This window comes from Gigantopelta aegis, chromosome 12 (assembly GCF_016097555.1).
Source record: "Gigantopelta aegis isolate Gae_Host chromosome 12, Gae_host_genome, whole genome shotgun sequence".
Taxonomy (NCBI): Eukaryota; Metazoa; Mollusca; class Gastropoda; order Neomphalida; family Peltospiridae; genus Gigantopelta; species Gigantopelta aegis.
The window spans coordinates 7,629,648-7,648,971 of record NC_054710.1 but is presented as its reverse complement, the minus strand read 5'-3'; the positions used below and the strand labels follow the sequence as shown (position 1 = coordinate 7,648,971).

The 19,324-nt window shown below is 39.1% G+C and overlaps 1 protein-coding gene across 1 annotated transcript in view; it reads left to right on the top strand.

Annotated features, from left to right (window-relative positions):
- LOC121386425 (Down syndrome cell adhesion molecule homolog) overlaps positions 1-19,324 on the top strand; it is a 149,015-nt gene that overhangs the window by 115,573 nt on the left and 14,118 nt on the right. The window contains exons 23-33 of the mRNA XM_041517314.1: positions 1,207-1,363; positions 2,402-2,516; positions 3,240-3,394; positions 4,922-4,939; positions 9,368-9,466; positions 9,954-10,139; positions 10,658-10,833; positions 12,981-13,101; positions 14,849-15,010; positions 15,883-16,125; positions 17,170-17,315. Coding sequence (XP_041373248.1) covers positions 1,207-1,363; positions 2,402-2,516; positions 3,240-3,394; positions 4,922-4,939; positions 9,368-9,466; positions 9,954-10,139; positions 10,658-10,833; positions 12,981-13,101; positions 14,849-15,010; positions 15,883-16,125; positions 17,170-17,315 — 1,578 coding nt within the window. The remainder of the gene's footprint in view (positions 1-1,206; positions 1,364-2,401; positions 2,517-3,239; positions 3,395-4,921; positions 4,940-9,367; positions 9,467-9,953; positions 10,140-10,657; positions 10,834-12,980; positions 13,102-14,848; positions 15,011-15,882; positions 16,126-17,169; positions 17,316-19,324) is intronic.

Sequence of the window (19,324 nt, the reverse complement as noted above, 5' to 3'; positions counted from 1 at the left end):
TTCAGAAACAATACGAATGTTAACGAGGTATGTATTCTGGTACTTCAGAAACAATACGAATGTTAACGAGGTATGTATTCTGGTACTTCAGAAACAATACGAATGTTATAGAGGTATGTATTCTGGTACTTCAGAAACAATACGAATGTTAACGAGGTATGTATTCTGGTACTTCAGAAACAATACAAATGTTAACGAGGTATGTATTCTGGTACTTCAGAAACAATACGAATGTCAACGAGGTATGTATTCTGGTACTTCAGAAACAATACGAATGTCAACGAGGTATGTATTCTGGTACTTCAGAAACAATACAAATGTTAACGAGGTATGTATTCTGGTACTTCAGAAACAATACGAATGTTATAGAGGTATGTATTCTGGTACTTCAGAAACAATACGAATGTTATAGAGGTATGTATTCTGGTACTTCATAAACAATACGAATGTTAAAGAGGTATGTATTCTGGTACTTCAGAAACAATACGAATGTTAAAGAGGTATGTAGTCTGGTACTTCAGAAACAATACGAATGTTAAAGAGGTATGTATTCTGGTACTTCAGAAACAATACGAATGTTAAAGAGGTATGTAGTCTGGTACTTCAGAAACAATACGAATGTTAAAAAGGTATGTATTCTGGTGTACCTATGAACCAACAGTTATCCTAGCACCATGCACATTAATTTCAGTGGTTTTCATAAATACAAGAAAACTCCACTGTGTACAAGATTTTTGCAGGTATCAGGGGTAAAATATTACGGATATATATTTTTTTTTTTTTGCGTTTCGTAGGGGGGATTCAGACCATCACTGACCCTCCATCCCACCTCGACCCTCCACCCCACCCCACAATAGTAGTGTTTTAATTCTACTGCCAGACAACAAGTTGTTACATTATGAAATATCTGTGAGATATTGTGATGTTACCTGTGATTAGTTATTTGTTTTTGAATCAGATTGTAGAAGAAAAGATAAGAGTTAACTGTGATTTTGTATTTAAAAAATAGTTGTACTTACCTTGATTTTTGTGGTCTACAAAATTTTAAAATATACTTACATTGATATTTGTATTGTATTGTATTTTATTGTACATTTCCCACAGCTATTTTACACTGTGTTTAACGTAAATTATACAATATAGCCAATCTCTATTTTGGTGCTGGGATGTTGTTACACATTCATTCATTAATTGTTTTTTAATCAGATTGTAGAAGAAAAGATAGAGTTACCTGCCACTACCGAACGCTACTTGCTGACAAATCTCGAAACAGGAAATGAATACGGCTTTCGTGTGTCTGCAAAAACAATGATGGGGGAAGGAGAGGCCACTGGACTTGCGGTAGCCAAACCTTTGGAAAATGGTACTTTCTTCTTCTTCTCTTAATAGTGGGGGGAGGGGAGACATAGCTCAGTGGCACAGCGCTCGCTCGCTCGCTCGATGCGCTGTTGGTCTGGGATCGATCTCCGTCGGTGGGCCCTTTGGGCTATTTATTGTCACAAACATTGCACCACGATTATTTCTGGTGTATAGCCCCGTTTCCACCGTTGCTTGGCACCAGCCAGTAACACTTCAAAATATCAAGATCCCTTGCTGGTGTATCAAAGGCCGTGGTATGTGCTATCCTGTCTGTGGGATGGTGCATATAAAAGATCCCTTGCTGCTGATCAAAAAGAGTAGCCCATGAAGTGGCGACAGCGGATTTCCTCTCTTAATATCTGTGTGGTCCTTAACCATATGTCTGACGCAATATAACCGTAAACAAAATGTGTTGAGTGCGTCGTTAAATAAAACATTTCCTTCCTGTTTTCTTGTGACTAATAGATTGCAAGTTTTCACAATTTGCTGTATGTGACATGTATTTCAAAATGTATTATTATTTCAGCCCCAGCCCAGATAGCCAGTTTCCCCGGTGTTCTCACCGTTGCTTGGCACCAGCCAGTAACACTTCAAAATGTATTATTATTTCAGCCCCAGCCCAGATAGCAAGTTTCCCCGGTGTTCTCACCGTTGCTTGGCACCAGCCAGTAACACTTCAAAATGTATTATTATTTCAGCCCCAGCCCAGATAGCAAGTTTCCCCGGTGTTCTCACCGTTGCTTGGCACCAGCCAGTAACACTTCAAAATGTATTATTATTTCAGCCCCAGCCCAGATAGCAAGTTTCCCCGGTGTTCTCACCGTTGCTTGGCACCAGCCAGTAACACTTCAAAATGTATTATTATTTCAGCCCCAGCCCAGATAGCAAGTTTCCCCGGTGTTCTCACCGTTGCTTGGCACCAGCCAGTAACACTTCAAAATGTATTATTATTTCAGCCCCAGCCCAGATAGCAAGTTTCCCCGGTGTTCTCACCATTGCTTGGCACCAGCCAGTAACACTTCAAAATGTATTATTATTTCAGCCCCAGCCCAGATAGCAAGTTTCCCCGGTGTTCTCACTGTTGCCTGGCACCAGCTAGTAACACTGCAGTGCATTGCTGTCGGACAGCCACAACCTACAGTTCAATGGAAAATGAGGTACATACTTTTTAAGTATCATCGTCAGGGTTGCGCAGACTGAAAAATATGTGCATTTTATTATTGTTTATCTATTATGACCCTTTCAGCATGTTTGAGCTACAAGGAATTACAAATTATCTGAGCCTTTGGCGAGGGTTTTACAACATTCATTCACGAGGCCATAGCTAGGATTTTGGGGGCGGGTGGGGGCAGATGAATTCTTGGAACAGACGAGCATGGAAGGCGCAAGACACTAGGGGGTCCCGGGATGCCGTCCCATAAATTTTAAATCTAGAGGTTCTGAAATATCATTTTGCAGCCATTTTAGGGAGGTTATGTACTTAAGACGTCAATTTCAATAACCACTCATTTGTTTTTTGGGGGGCAACTGTCCCCCTTGCCCCCTCCTGCTAGCTACGGCATCTGTATGAACAGGCTTTGTAAATTCAGCCCTGGGGCCTAATTCACAAAATGTTCGCAACTTTGCGATCTCGCAGTGCAGTGCTAAAAGACTTGCAAAGAGGATGCTTTGATGTCTAGCAGAGCCTAAGAGACCTTTGTGGATCTTTGTGGCACTTTGATGTTCTTGATGGTACCCCCACACCCCCTGTCCAGTTCCATCACCCTGGATCTGCACCTGAGATCTATAACTAATAGTTATTTTGTTTTCTTAGAACCTATATAACCGTAAATACAATGTGTTGAGTGCATCGTTAAATAAAACATTTCTTTCTTTCTTAGAACCTCTGTGGTGAGGTCGTCTGATCGGATGAGCATTATGGAGAATGGGTCTCTGTACATCAACGGCGTCGCTGGGTCTGATGCCGCCAACTACACGTGTCACGCAGAGAATGGCCACGGTTCTGACGACATCACATACATACTGCGAGTACAAGGTGAGCAAATCACAGTGTTTATAGTGACGGTTCTGACGACATCACATAATACATACTGCGAGTACAAGGTGAGCAAATCGCAGTGTTTATAGTGACGGTTCTGACGACATCACATACATACTGCAAGTGCAAGGTGAACGAATCACAGTGTTTATAGTGACGGTTCTGATGACATCACATACATACTGCGAGTACAAGGTAAGCGAATCGCAGTGTTTATAGACACGGTTCTGACGACATCACATACATACTACGAGTACAAGGTGAGCAAATCACAGTGTTTATAGTGACGGTTCTGACTACATCACATACAGTTTGAGACTAGAGGTTGGTGGACTGACTCCAGTGGATAAATGATGAAGGTTTTCTATGTGCGTCTATTTTTTATATTTTTTTCATAAAAAAACTACTGTTTACCTCCAGTAGCAGCACAATACAATTACTTTTTTTTTTTTTTAAATGTCCAAGGTAATTTATTAATTTGGTGATATGTATTGCACCTAAATGTAAAACAAGTAAGTGAAATTTGGCAGTTGCAGCTTTGAGGCTGGTAGGTACTGGGTTCGGATCCCAGTCGATGCATGGGATTTTTAATCCAGATACCGACTCCAAACCCTGAGTGAGTGCTCCGCAAGGCTCAATGGGTAGGTGTAAACCACTTGCACCGACCAGTGATCCATAACTGGTTTGTGCTATCCTGCCTGTGGGAAGCGCAAATAAAAGATCCCTTGCTGCTAATCGGAAAGAGTAGCCCATGTAGTGGTGACAGCAGGTTTCTTCTCAAACTCTGTATGGTCCTTAACCATATGTCTGACGCCATATAACCGTAAATAAAATGTGTTGAGTGTGTCATTAAATAAAACATTTCTTTCTTTCTTTAATTGTGCTATAATAGAACATACTCCATATATTTATTAGTAAAAATAATGGTGCAGGCATCGAAATAAGCATTGTGTTTGGTAACCCATTTACAGGTTACCACAAAATATAGCCTGGTGACCTATAGGTTACCACAACTATATGAAAGTTAGAATTGAATTCCTGTTGCTACTACTTTTAACGTGGACGTTCTGAAATTGTATCGGTGCACGTGAACATCGGTACGAGGAACGAAATCCAGACGTGAATTTATTTGGTGGGCGCTGCTTAAACGCGGATTGCTGAATATTGGTGCAATTTCGTATGAAAAAACAAAACGCGGAAGTAAACTTATCTAGTGGACTCTGCTTGAACGCAGAATGACTGTTAATTGCTTGCAAATGCACAAGTGCGCACGAACATCGATGCAGTTCCTTACGAAAAAATTATACGCAGAAGTCAGGAATGCATTGCCTGGTTTACGTTTGGAAACGAAACTACCGTTGAAATTTATATCGAGAACAAAACACCCTTCTCGACTTTTCTTACATGTGGTAACCTCCCGGTAACCTGAACAACCGTTTTCGACTTATTTCGATGCCTGTATTAGTAAAAATAATGGTGTAATGTTTTTACTAACTGAGATTTTTATTTTCTTATGCTTTTTAGTTGGTGACCATCAAGGATGTAAGTAGTGTGTGTGACCGTTGTCAAACCCATCTCCACTTGTATTTAGGTGTTTTTAATTTTCACTTCTAAAACATAGCATCATGCACTTGGTTATTTGAATATAACGTAATGTTGTTGATGTGCAGTTTCAGTTTCTTTTTTTAATTCGTGGTATCTGAAACGTTTTTATATGCTAGTTCCAATTTTTTACTTCATGTTTTATGTTATTTCCCTGTAATATGTGTGTTTGTGTCATTTATATTTATATGTTGTTGTTTTTTTTCTTGGGTTGTTTTTTGTGTGTGTGGGTTTTTTTTTTGGGGGGGGTGTTCTTTTTTATGTTTTTTTTGTTGTTGGGTTTAAAAAAAAAAAAAATGGACATTGTGTAATTGACTGCAGTTTTTGTTTGACCAACTGAATTCTTTGGACTAACCAAGAGTTGAGGTTTAGATATATTTAATATATTCCACAAGTTAGATAAATTTATTTCTACATATTGTTGAAGCTATTTGCCCTGGAATATCTCACAGTGCATATGTGCTCTGATACGACAAATTTGCATGTGCCCTGATACAACACATATTGCATATACCCCGATACAACACATATTGCATATACCCCTATATGACACATATTGCATGTACCCCGATATGACACATATTGCATATACCACGATACAACGCATATTGCATATACCCCGATACAACACATATTGCATATTCCACGATACGACACATATTGCATATACCCCGATACAACACATATTGCATATATCTCGATACAACACATATTGCATATACCCCAATACGACACATATCAGGGCTCGAAATGGCCTGTGGCCAGGTTGCCAAGTGCGATCAATGTCCTGTTTGGGCGAGCTGAATATTAAAAAAATAATGGCATTAGTCGTTCAAATAATACTATTATTTGAGCGATCTACTTTAGATCTATAACATATGAGCCATGTTAATATTTGTATTGCATCTATTTATTCCACATTAAAATCTTGCTCATGGTTTGTGGTTCACTTACAATAATTTGCCTAAATCCATTATTTTTGGGCCCACCATATTTTTTGGCAAGTTTCGAGCCCTCACATATTGCATATACCCTTATACGACACATATTGCATATACCCAAATATGACACATATTGCATGTGCCCTGATACAACACATTGCATGTGCATGCTGTGTTGGAATGCCGTTGGTGAGGTCACAGGCTCATAGACAATACAAATGCATGATTTCCACATACCGATGTTTCCCTGCGTGTATGGGTCTAGGTTTTCCCTGAATTCTCAGTGTTTAAGAAACGACAGATAACATTCCTTTTGACCACACTTGACCTGAATTGACCATGAGAGAGACATTGGAATGCTTCAATCAGGCCGGGTGCTTATAAAACTTTTTAGAGTCTAGACTCGAGACTCTAATGGAGTCTGAGACGTGAACGTCATGGCAACGCCATACAAATTGTATGAGTGTGACGTCATTAGAGATTGAGTCTGGACTAAGTTTTATAAGCATGGGCCCAGGTGCTTTTTAAACTTTTAGAGTCTAGACTCGAGACTGTAATAAGTCCAAGACACTAATGTCATGACAACGCCATACAAAGTGTATGTGTGTGACATCATTAGAGATTGAGTCTGGACTCGAAATGTTTTATAAGCATGCGGGCCCAGGTGTTCAGTATCACTGATGTTGCCAGACAATTTGGTGTAAAGTACATGATTGACTTGTCAATCAACTATTAAATGTTACAGGATCCACCAATGTCCATCTTTGCACTTGCTAAGAATTGTTATATCCAAATCACAACCCCTTGAAACTGGTTTCAGCCATCCACCAGTACTGCGCATACATTTAAGATGCATTTCAGTGCCAAAACTGTAAGAAAGAAACTGACAGAGCAAACAACATCCGGGAACGACTGTTGTTCATTCAATATTGCACAACATCCACAGAGGACATTTCAACTCAGTAACACATGTCTGCAGTTTGCCAAGGTGTGCATTGACTCTCGGAATGAAAACCACTTGGATGTTAATGCTTTGGCCAGCAGTATCACCAGACCTCAGTTCCATTAAACAGCTATGGGATAAATTAACACGAGGGATGTGTTCACATGCAAAATCTTTAATCTCTGAATATTCAGCAGCGACAGCATTTATTTACATAAACCATTGTTATTCATATAGATGGTTCAGATGGTAGCCATACAAAAGTGACTTGATAAAATATTCACCATTGTTATCCTTAAAGATGGTTCAGATGGTAGCCATACAAAAGTGACTTTATAAAATATCCGCTATTGCTATCCTTATAGATGCATGGTTCAGATGGTAGCTATATAAAAGTGACTTTATAAAAGATTCACCATTGTTATCCATATATACTGATGGAAAGAAATAAAGGATCATACAGATAGCAACCAGAAATAATGACTGCATCAAAAATCAATGGTATTGTCAGAAATTGACTGGGAACATATAGGCAGCACATTCAACACTACAGACATTCAATCCCACATTAGAACTTGGTATGAAATACAGACATTACTACGCTAGTAGTGAATTAAATTTGGTCTACAATTTGATGTATTCCCTTATTTCTTTCCATCAGTATAGGTGGTTCAGATGGTAGCTATACAAAAGTGACTTTATATGAGTTTGCTTGTAATTATAAGAATTGTTTGTCATTTTGTTGTGAATTTATCGATGTAAAACAGTCACCAATTTAGTATAAAATCATGTAGCATAGCGAAGCTATTTTTATGTTAAATTGGTGACTGTTATACATTGATAAATTCACAACAAAATTACAAACAATTCTTACAATTACAAACAGCACAACTTATTTAGTTAAAACTACACATAATACATAAATCAGTTTCTCAGGATTTTAACTTCACTACGCTACACAGTTGTATGCATTTTGGTACAGTTGTACATTGATATACGGTGGCCTCTCCAGTATTCAGGAAAGGGATGGAGGGAATCAGTAAAGCTGCCTAAGATTAGCAGGGTACAAGTACTTCGAAAATGTCTTGTAAACGACGATGAACCTGATTACTCTGGTAGTTCAAGACGATGGCATGACTTGTGATTTTGGATGGGGCCTAAATAAACGGATGGCGGATATTACTATCGCTGCCAATGGATGGCGGGCGTATTGGAAATTAGTCTTAAGAGATGGCGGGCCTGCCATTGCTTATGACATGTAGCAAGACCCCTGATAAATTCATTAAAATACGACAAACAGTTCTTATGTAATTACAAACACAGGAGCATGTGCAGAGGGTCACTTTCGGCACTTGAGGGTGTATACTACCAAATCAAATCCCATAGACAACAATAGTAACATATGTGGCTAAAACTCCTACCTGCAATGTATCAACCGACATAAACGCCACGGATATAAATACTACCACCCCTTACACTTAAAATGAATCAGAAAAAAATGGGGGTCAAGCTGCTCGTTTCTGAGATAACGGGTAGCGTCTATGACTACCCTAGTTTCGCACAAAATTCGAGTACTTTTTTTTACAGGTACCCCATACATGTTTCAAGCACAAGGCTACTTGACACATTGGTACTAGATGAAATAAAATTGTAATTTTTTTTTACCCAGATGAAACTATTATTTTTTACAACCAACACACTCACATTTATAACCAATCACAGGACTTGTGGTGTTCACTTCTCTATCAAAAGTTCGGTGCACTTCGCACTTTGACCCAGCCGGAAGTTATTTGGTTTAGTACTACCTTGAAGCAAATGTTCTCTTTTTTCCAATATTTTTCCCAGGGAGGCATGTCTCAACACCTCAGAAACTTCGCTAGCCACAGATTAGCCTCTCTCTGCCCCTTTACCTCCCCCACCATCCTAACCTACTTTTCATGACCTGTTTTACGAAATATGACGTCCCATCTGGGGTAATGACTTCATTTTATTATCCATATGGTTCAACATAACCAAGTTAATAATAATCATATGAAGCACATGTGTAATAACAAGTGTAATGACATAATTTTGGGAAGTGACGTCGTAACATGACGTTGCTTCTCCAGTCCTAGCTCAGACTGTGCATTTGAAATAAGACATCATTTCGTCGTCACCTTCTAGTTGTGTTTGAAACATTTTGCATTGGGTCTTGTTATTCATAAAGAAAACAACAATAATAGTATGGATAATAAAGAAATTATTACACTTGCGTGTGAGTCGTACAGACTTTACGAAACTTGTATCAGGATTCATGTATTACTCTCGCTCTCGCTCGGGCAGTACAAAAATCCTGACACTTGTTTCATAAAATCAATACGACACACAAGCTCGTATAATAATCTCTATTTCTGAGGTTTATTGAAGGATTAATAAACTAAATGGTATAACAGTGGAAGTTTTGTAATTATAACAGATTCACCATTATTGTTCTTCCTGTTACAGCGCCGCCTCAACCTCCCAGACTCTACCTGGCCTTGACGACCATGTCCACCATTCAAGTGAACTGGTTGTCTGGCAGCAACGGAGGAAGCCCAATACAAGGTTAGTGGAAAATACTAGTCCCCTACCAATCCAACCAGAGGGGACTATAGGTTTCATCTCTGTCCTGTCTGTCTGTCTGTCTGTCTGTCTGTCTCTCTCTCTCTCTCTCTCTCTCTCTCTCTCTCTCTCTCTCTCTCTCTCTCTCTCTCTCTCTCTGTCTCTATCTGTCTGTCTGTCTGTCTCTCTCTCTCTCTCTCTCTCTCTCTCTCTCTCTCTCTCTCTCTCTCTCTCTCTCTCTCTCTCTCTCTCTCTCTCTCATTTCTCGCTCCAGCCAGTGCATCATGACTAGTATGCCAAAGGCTGTGGTATGTGCTATCCTGTCTATGGGATGGTGCATATAAAAGATTCCTTGCTGCTAATTGAAAAGAGTAGCCCATGAAGTGGCGACAGCAGGCTTCCTCCCTCAATATCTGTGTGGTCCTTGTGTTATTAAACAAAACAAACTGAGATCTGGGGGTTTTTATGGACGTTGATGATTTAATTTCAGGTTTTGTTTTAAACTTCAAGAAGGAACATGGTTCATGGAAGACGGTCCGACTTGGTCCATCGAACAGAACGTATATCGCATCCAGCCTGCTGTGTGGAACGGCGTACAAGTTCACCTTGCACACCTTCAACAGACTGGGAGACAGTCTAGACAGTGATATCGTGTCAGCAAGAACTAACGGATCAGGTTATTTACATATTTACATAACAGACTTGGAGACAGTCTAGATAGAGATCAGGTTATTTGTGTAATTTACATTTAACAGTCTAGACAGTGATATCGTGTCAGCAAGAACTAACGGATCAGGTTATTTACATTTTAATTATGTAATTTATATTTCTCTCCTCTAACAGACTTGGAGACAGTCTAGATAGAGATCAGGTTATTTGTGTAATTTACATTTAACAGTCTAGACAGTGATATCGTGTCAGCAAGAACTAACGGATCAGGTTATTTACATTTTAATTATGTAATTTATATTTCTCTCCTCTAACAGACTTGGAGACAGTCTAGATAGAGATCAGGTTATTTATGTAATTTACATTTAACAGTCTAGACAGTGATATCGTGTTACCAAGAACTAACAGATCAGGTTATTTAAATTTTAATCAAGGAAGGTGGATTTTTGCCTGTTGCGGATCAGACATCTGGTTTCTTTGTAAGATAGATATTTAACACAGTGTTATTTGCTTCTTCCATTTCAGCTCCAATAATGCCACCACAGAGCATGTTACTTCGAGATGTTAATGTTACTTCAGTTGACCTTGACCTCGGTACCTGGCTTACTGCTGGCTGTCCAATCAGATTTTATTCCGTCAAGTATCGAGTGTGGGGCATTGATAAATGGGTGCAGGTCTCCAACAGCATACGGTCCAACACGGTGAGTAGTTTTACTGTAAACAGCATACGGTCCAACACAGTGAGTAGTCTTACTGTAAACAGCATACGGTCCAACACGGTGAGTAGTCTTACTGTAAACAGCATACGGTCCAACACGGTGAGTAGTCTACTGTAAACAGCATACTTACTGTAAACAGCATACGGTCCAACACGGTGAGTAGTCTTACTGAAAACAGCATACGGTCCAACACGGTGAGTAGTCTTACTGTAAACAGCATACGGTCCAACACGGTGAGTAGTCTACTGTAAACAGCATACTTACTGTAAACAGCATACGGTCCAACACGGTGAGTAGTCTTACTGAAAACAGCATACGGTCCAACACGGTGAGTAGTCTTACTGAAAACAGCATACGGTCCAACACGGTGAGTAGTCTTACTGAAAACAGCATACGGTCCAACACGGTGAGTAGTCTTACTGAAAACAGCATACGGTCCAACACGGTGAGTAGTCTTACTGAAAACAGCATACGGTCCAACACGTTGAGTAGTCTTACTGTAAACAGCATACGGTCCAACACGGTGAGTAGTCTTACTGAAAACAGCATACGGTCCAACACGGTGAGTAGTCTTACTGAAAACAGCATACGGTCCAACACGTTGAGTAGTCTTACTGAAAACAGCATACGGTCCAACACGGTGAGTAGTCTTACTGAAAACAGCATACGGTCCAACACGGTGAGTAGTCTTACTGAAAACAGAGCCCACCTCGATAATGAAGTTTCAAACACAGATTTGTATTGTCTCACTACGCACCGACACACGTGTATGTTAGATCACCCATGACAAACACATCTGTGACTTGTATTGTCTCACTACACCCCAACACACTTGTATCTTAGACAAACACATCTGGAACACACCCATGACACAAACTTGTCTCAGTACATTCGTGACACAAACTTCTGGTGCACTCATGACAAACACATCTCCGATTGTCATACACCAATCAGTTTTTTTGCCAGAAAGAAATTTTTGGATATGGCGCTATAAAATTGAATGCAACCACAGTCAAAAGGGGGTATGGGGGGCCTCCCCTAGAAAGAAAATGTGTTAAGTTTAGAATTAGGGTTCAGAAAATCATACAGTAATGATGCAGAGTAATTAATTTTGTCAAACGGTTAACTTAAAAAAAAATATTCTGCAAAATATTTGGGTATGGCGCCATACCCGTTTTACCCTCTGGCAGCTAGAATGTTGTACACTTGTCTCAGTACATGCATGGCATATGTCTGATACACCCATCACACACACACACACACACACACACAACACACACACGTCTCAAGTAAGAAATAACTGTTTTAATGTTGTATTGTTAGGTATTTTGTACATTGTTCACAGTTCATCAGTTTTAAAAGCTGTGTTGTTTAGTATTTCAGACACTGTTCACAGTTCAGCTGTTTAAAAGCTGTGTCGTGTGGTATTTCAGACACTATTCACAGTTCAGCTGTTTAAAAGCTGTGTTTGGTACTCCAGACACTTTACAGTTCAGCTGTTTAAAAGCTGATTTGTTGGGTATTTCAGACACTGTTCACAGTTCAGCTATTTAAAAGCTGATTTGTTGGGTATTTCAGACACTGTTCACAGTTCAGCTGTTTAAAAGCTGATTTGTTGGGTATTTCAGACACTGTTTACAGTTCAGGAGTTTAAAAGCTGATTTGTTGGGTATCTCAGACAATGTTCACAGTTCAGCTGTTTAAAAGCTGTGTTGTTTGGTATCAACAGACACTGTTCACAGTTGAGCTGTTTAAAAGCTGTGTCGTTTGGTATTACAGACACTGTTCAAAGTTCAGCTGTTTAAAAGCTGTGTCGTTTGGTATTTCAGACACTGTTCAAAGTTCAGCTGTTTAAAAGCTGTGTCGTTTGGTATTTCAGACACTCTTCACAGTTTAGCTGTTTAAAAGCTGTGTTGTTTGGTATTTCAGACACTGTTCACAGTTCAGCCGTTTAAAAGCTGTGTTGTTTTGTATTTCAGACACTGTTCACAGTTGAGCCGTTTAAAAGCTGTGTTGTTTGGTATTTCAGACACTGTTCACAGTTCGGCTGATTAACAGCTGTGTTGTTTGGTATTACAGACACTGTTCGCAGTTCAGCTGTTTAAAAGCTGTGTTGTTTGGTATTTCAGACACTGTTCACAGTTCAGGACCTGCACCCGGCCACGTGGTACATCATGATAGTGACCGCGCACAGTGACGCTGGATCCATGGAGAGTGAACTCATCTTTGCGACCTTGACCTTCACTGGAAGTGAGTATTGCAAATACATAAATAACCAATAACAGCTTCATCTGGAGTGCTGCTGTAGGTGTCCAGGTAGTGTCCCTCAGCTGCTGTAGAGTTTTTGCAGTCTTGGATGACATGTTCGGTCATCTGTTCTGCTTCTCCACAGGATCACACGGAAGAGGGTGTGATTATTTCGGACACAACGTTTATCGCCTCGTCTTTGATGCAATCTAATTTAAGCCCTGTCTGTGCTGATTGCGAGTGTTCTAACTGTTGTGTCTCAATAATGATCCTGCCTGTGTTGTGTCTCAATAACGATCCTGCCTGTGTTGTGTTTCAGTAATGATCCTGTCTGTGTTGTGTCTCAATAATGATCCTGTCTGTTGTGTTTCAGTAATGATCCTGTCTCTGTTGTGTTTCAGTAATGATCCTGTCTGTGTTGTGTCTCAATAATGATCCTGCCTGTGTTGTGTTTCAGTAATGATCCTGTCTGTGTTGTGTCTCAATAATGATCCTGTCTGTTGTGTTTCAGTAATGATCCTGTCTCTGTTGTGTTTCAGTAATGATCCTGTCTCTGTTAAGTTACAATCCTGTCTGTGTTGTGTTTCAGTAACAATCCTGTCTGTGTTGTGTTTCAGTAATGATCCTGTCTGTGTCATGTTTCAGTAACCATCCTGTCTGTGTTGTGTTTCAGTAACAATCCTGTCTGTGTTGTGTTTCAGTAACGATCCTGTCTGTGTTGTGTTTCAGTAACGATCCTGTCTGTGTTGTGTTTCAGTAACAATCCTGTCTGTTGTGTTTCAGTAACGATCCTATCTGTGTTGTGTTTCAGTAATGATCCTGTCTATGTTGTGTTATGATCCTGTCTGTGTTGTTATGATCCTGTCTGTGTTGTGTTATGATCCTGTCTGTGTTTCAGTAACGATCCTATCTGTATTGTGTTTTAGTAACGATCCTGTCTCTGTTGTGTTATGATCCTGTCTGTGTTGTGTTTCAGTAACGATCCTGTCTGTGTTGTGTTTCAGTAACGATCCTGTCTCTGTTGTGTTACAATCCTGTCTGTTTTGTGTTTCATTAACAATCCTGTCTGTGTTTTGTTTCAGTAACGATCCTGTTGGTTGTGTTTCAGTAATGATCCTGTCTGTGTTTTGTTTCAGTAATGGTCCTGTTGGTTGTGTTTCAGTAACAATCCTGTCTGTGTTGTGTTTCAGTAACAATCCTGTCTGTGTTTTGTTTCAGTAATGATCCTATTGGTTGTGTTTCAGTAACGATCCTGTGTGTGTTGTGTTATGATCCTGTCTGTGTTGTGTTTCAATGTTTCGGTAAAGATCCTGTCTGTTTTGTGTTATGATCCTGTCTGTGTTGTGTTTCAGTAACGATCCTGCCTGTGTTGTGTTATGATCCTGTCTGTGTTGTGTTATGATCCTGTCTGTGTTGTGTTGTGTTCCAATGTTTCGGTAAAGATCCTGTCTGTTTTGTGTTATGATCCTGTCTGTGTTGTGTTTCGGTAAAGATCCTGTCTGTTTTGTGTTATGATCCTGTCTGTGTTGTGTTTCAGTAAAGATCCTGTCTGTGTTGTGTTATGATCCTGTCTGTGTTGTGTTGTGTTCCAATGTTTCGGTAAAGATCCTGTTTGTTTTGTGTTATGATCCTGTCTGTGTTGTGTTTCGGTAAAGATCCTGTCTGTTTTGTGTTATGATCCTGTCTGTGTTGTGTTTCAGTAAAGATCCTGTCTGTTTTGTGTTATGATCCTGTCTGTGTTGTGTTTCAGTAACGATCCTGCCCCTGAACGTGGTCCACAAGGAGGAGAGCGGTTTCCACGAGAAGATCTACATCATGATCCCGCTGTGCGCCGCCATCATCCTCTTCACTGTCCTCGCCGTCGCCGTCTTCCTCTACTGCAGGCGGCGCAGGGAACGACTGCGATTCAAAGGTCAGCTCACATTTACTGTCCAGTCACATAGCCAATACTTAACAAGTTCCCATGTGACACTGTTTATATTAGGAGTGTCTTGTCAGTTGTACGTCATGAGCGAAAATAAGTGACATACGATTAAAAACACATGAGTTGTAATATAAACAGTCTGACACAAGAATGAATCTAGTCAGTCCTACAGGAAATGCCTTTTTTCATGCTATGAAATTTACTACAAGTTATTTTTTTCTGAGCCGATTGTTTTTTAAATTTTCTAAAAATATATATACTCAGCATCACTATTGAAGGGTCATTCATATTGTTAGTACTACACATGTTAACTATGCCCATCCAACACACTAATTATGAAAGGAGGAATGTATGGCCTTCGTGGATTAGGCCCAGAGTGAGGTTTCCTAAGTATCATTTAGATTTCAATATGAGTAATAGTACTTCCAGTTAGAGGCCACAGCAAAATGGTAAATGCTATGCAAACACATGTACCTACTATCACCCCAACAAATGGGTTGTCTCAATTTTCTGTACCTAGTACAAAGTCATTTTGAGTCCTATTATGACTATGTGAGCCTGAATTTTCTGTACCTCAAGTACAAAGTCATTTGAGTCCTTTTACGACCATGTCAGACTGAATTTTCTGTACCTCTAGTACAAAGTCATTTGTGTCCTGTTACGACCATGTCAGACTGAATTTTCTGTACCTCTAGTACAAAGTCATTTGAGTCCTGTTACGACCATGTCAGACTGAATTTTCTGTACCTCTAGTACAAAGTCATTTGAGTCCTGTTACGACCATGTCAGACTGAATTTTCTGTACCTCAAGTACAAAGTCATTTGAGTCCTGTTATGACCGTTTCTGACTGATATTTCAGAACATGCATCCAACCTTCGTCGTGACATCACTGCGGAGACTTCTCTGATGAACGACCTTGACAAACGCCTCAATGTCGAACTTGACAGCAGCAGCAGTACGACACCCGACGCTTTTAGCAAACACAACGTAAACTTGTTGATCAGTCTCCATAGTGACGATAATATCCATGGCAACAGCCAGTCCTGGCTTATTCATGATGGCAGCAAAACAAACAGTGACAATGGATCTTATGGTAGATCAGGTGAGTTATAGTCCACGGAAACTTGTAAATCATTGGTAACATTTTAACTCTTGTGGGTGTATAACAAGAAATGTAATCTCATAGAGGGCAATAGTAACATATGTGGCTAAACCTCCTATCTGCAGCGTGTCAGTCAACATATACTATGGATATAAATACTACTACTTCTCACCCTTAAAGTGAAAGAGAAAAAATTGGGGGTTAAGCTGCTCATTTCAGAGATAACGGGTAGCGTCTATGACTACCCTAGATCGGCACAAAATTTGAGTACTTTTTTTTTTACAGGTACATCACACATGCTTCAAGCACAAGGCTACTTGACACAGTGGTACTAGATGAAATAAAATTGCATACATTTTTTGCCCAGATGAAACTTTCTGGGGGTTTTTCACAACAAACACACTCACATTTAAAACCAATGACAGGAATTGTGGTATTAACTGCTTTATCAAAAGTTAGGTGCATCGTGAACTTTGACCCAGCCTGATGTTATTTGGTTTAGTACTTCCTAAAAGAACGTTACTCAAATTTCTGTAGTCAGCTTGCTGAATTTGGTGGATTTGTCATTTTCATAAGATTTGTTACAAAGTCAGGAATCTTATTGTACAGAACACTATTCTGTTTACACTGCAATAAGTATATTGCCATTTCATTATTCCTCTGTGTAGTTATTTATTACAAAAAAAATGTAAAAATAGTGAAATATGGCTCTTGTAATTATGTAAAAATAGCGAAATATGGCATATGTAAAATATGTAAAAACAATTAGTGAAATATGGCTCTTGTAACGTAAAAATAGCGAAATGTGGCTTTGTAATTATGTAACAATAGTGAAATATGGCTCTTGTAACTATGTAAAAATAGCGAAATATGGCTCTTGTAACTATGTAAAAACAGTGAAATATGGCTCTTGTAACTATGTAAAAATAGCAAAATATGGCTCTTGTAACTATGTAAAGATAGCGAAATATCGCTTTTGTAACTACCCCGGTACATGTATGATTTAGTCCTTTAAATAAAAATTATGAACTTTTGTGTTTGCAGAAGATGAGGGCAATATCAACCCATATGCCACATTTAACGAGATGAAAGGAATGTTGACCCCAGCTCACATGAAACAGGAAGTCCTCTATCAGAAATCGTCTGACGAGGATGACATTGCACTTCAAAAGGCAGCAGCACAAAGAGAGGTATGAACAGACAGTCTGTACACAACCTTCAATTTGTTCAGTGTTAGTCTGTACACAACCTTCCATTTGTTCAGAGTGTTAGTCTGTACACAACCTTCAATTTGTTCAGAGTGTTAGTCTGTACACAACCTTCAATTTGTTCAGAGTGTTAGTCTGTACACAACCTTCCATTTGTTTAGAGTGTTAGTCTGTACACAACCTTCCATTTGTTTAGAGTGTTAGTCTGTACACAACCTTCCATTTGTTTAGAGTGTTAGTCTGTACACAACCTTCCATTTGTTCAGAGTGTTAGGGCTCACCCTGGATCAAAAATACCTGTAGCCAAAATATTAGCCAAATGGAATTTTTATTAGCCATATTGAAAATGCTGTGGCCAAATTTGTTTTACGCAGTACTGTATAGAGTATTTATATATGAATATGAAAATGTATCTTTTTCAGCTAATTGTATACAAACTGGAATAAACAGGAATAACAAAACCTCAATGGGGGTAGGGGCAGTTAATATATTACTTAGATTTTTTCAGCGGGAGTGGGGTGCGGTGGGGATGGGGTTATGCATTATCTTCAGAGTTTGAAGCCAGTACCCCATACACCCACCCCCACTTCTAAGGCCTATGACATTAAATTAACAAACATACAGAAATATGGGGGTGGGTGGATGTTTATGGAAGGTGTTGTTTTTTCTTGCTCCTTTTTTCCCAAATAAAAATTTGAGAGCTTTTTTTTATTATTATTGAGCACATTATTTCTTTAAATAGCAATCTTTATGTTAGTTTGAATTAATTTCTTTTTTTTTCTTCTTTTTTTTAAGTGACCCATCAATTCCCTCACCTCAAACAATTTCATAATTTGTGTCATGATGATGCTGTTTTCAGCGTCGTGTTAAATGCTTATTGTGATTTCTGCTTGCAAAATATCTCGGCTAAGAATGCCGACTTCACTGTATACTCCATTTATTAAAAAAATAAAAAAATAAAAAGAATTAATAAAATTAAAATTTACGGTCTTTTTAAAATCCAGCTAACTTATTAAATGTCACCTCACAGTCTTATATCTAAAATTATCTAACAATATGATTATTGTAAATTAATTTTATTCAGTGTACATTTAACTACAATTTGTATAAATACTGTATGTTCATTTACCGCGATCGCGATCTGCATGCGTGCTCTTGACCATGGGTACGAAATTAACAAAGACAAAGGAATAAACAAAAACTGCAGTTAGGTATTCATTGATGCGAACAACTATTGCTTTTCTACAAATTTACACCAAGATTTACTTTTGCGTAATCGTATTGTTTAATGTCCGCAACGATGTCTCTTGACACGCAAGTGTCAGCTGACTGAAGCGTGACGTGTTTTCACACCGAGAGCCTAACGTTCGCGAACTATTTGATTGGTGTTCGTCGTGTCCATTTGGTTTAACGTGAAGCGCACAAACCAGTCTAGCGAACGTTTTGTTTTCGCTCGGTCTGGCTAAACTCAGCCCTTGAGATGGCCCTACATGTCTTTCGGCCCTGATCTAGCATGTGTATTCAAATCGACACGCATTGTCGGTCTGTTTTTATTACTTTGGTTCAAAGATTTTACAAAGTAAAAATATCAAGTTACGGATCTTCCAGACATTGCTGTCATACATCTTGAATGCATACCGTTAAAATTAATAACCGTGATTATTAAAATAAGCAAACATTATAAGGCCTACACTGAATTCTGCATGACACCGTTTCTTGTTACCGGTCACGAGATCGCTATTACACTAATTGAATATTTGGTATTATTATTATGTTTGAGGTGTCGGATAGATTATGTAACCGTTTGTTCACATCAGAAGACAGAAAATGGCTTAGCCAAAATTTTAGCCACTTGCAAATTTTATTAGCCATTTTTTGTAAAAATTAGCCAATGGCTAATTTGGCTACCGACAGCGCGAGCCCTGAGTGTTAGTCTGTACACAACCTTCCATTTGTTCAGTGTGTTAGTCTGTACACTTGTTCAGAGTGTT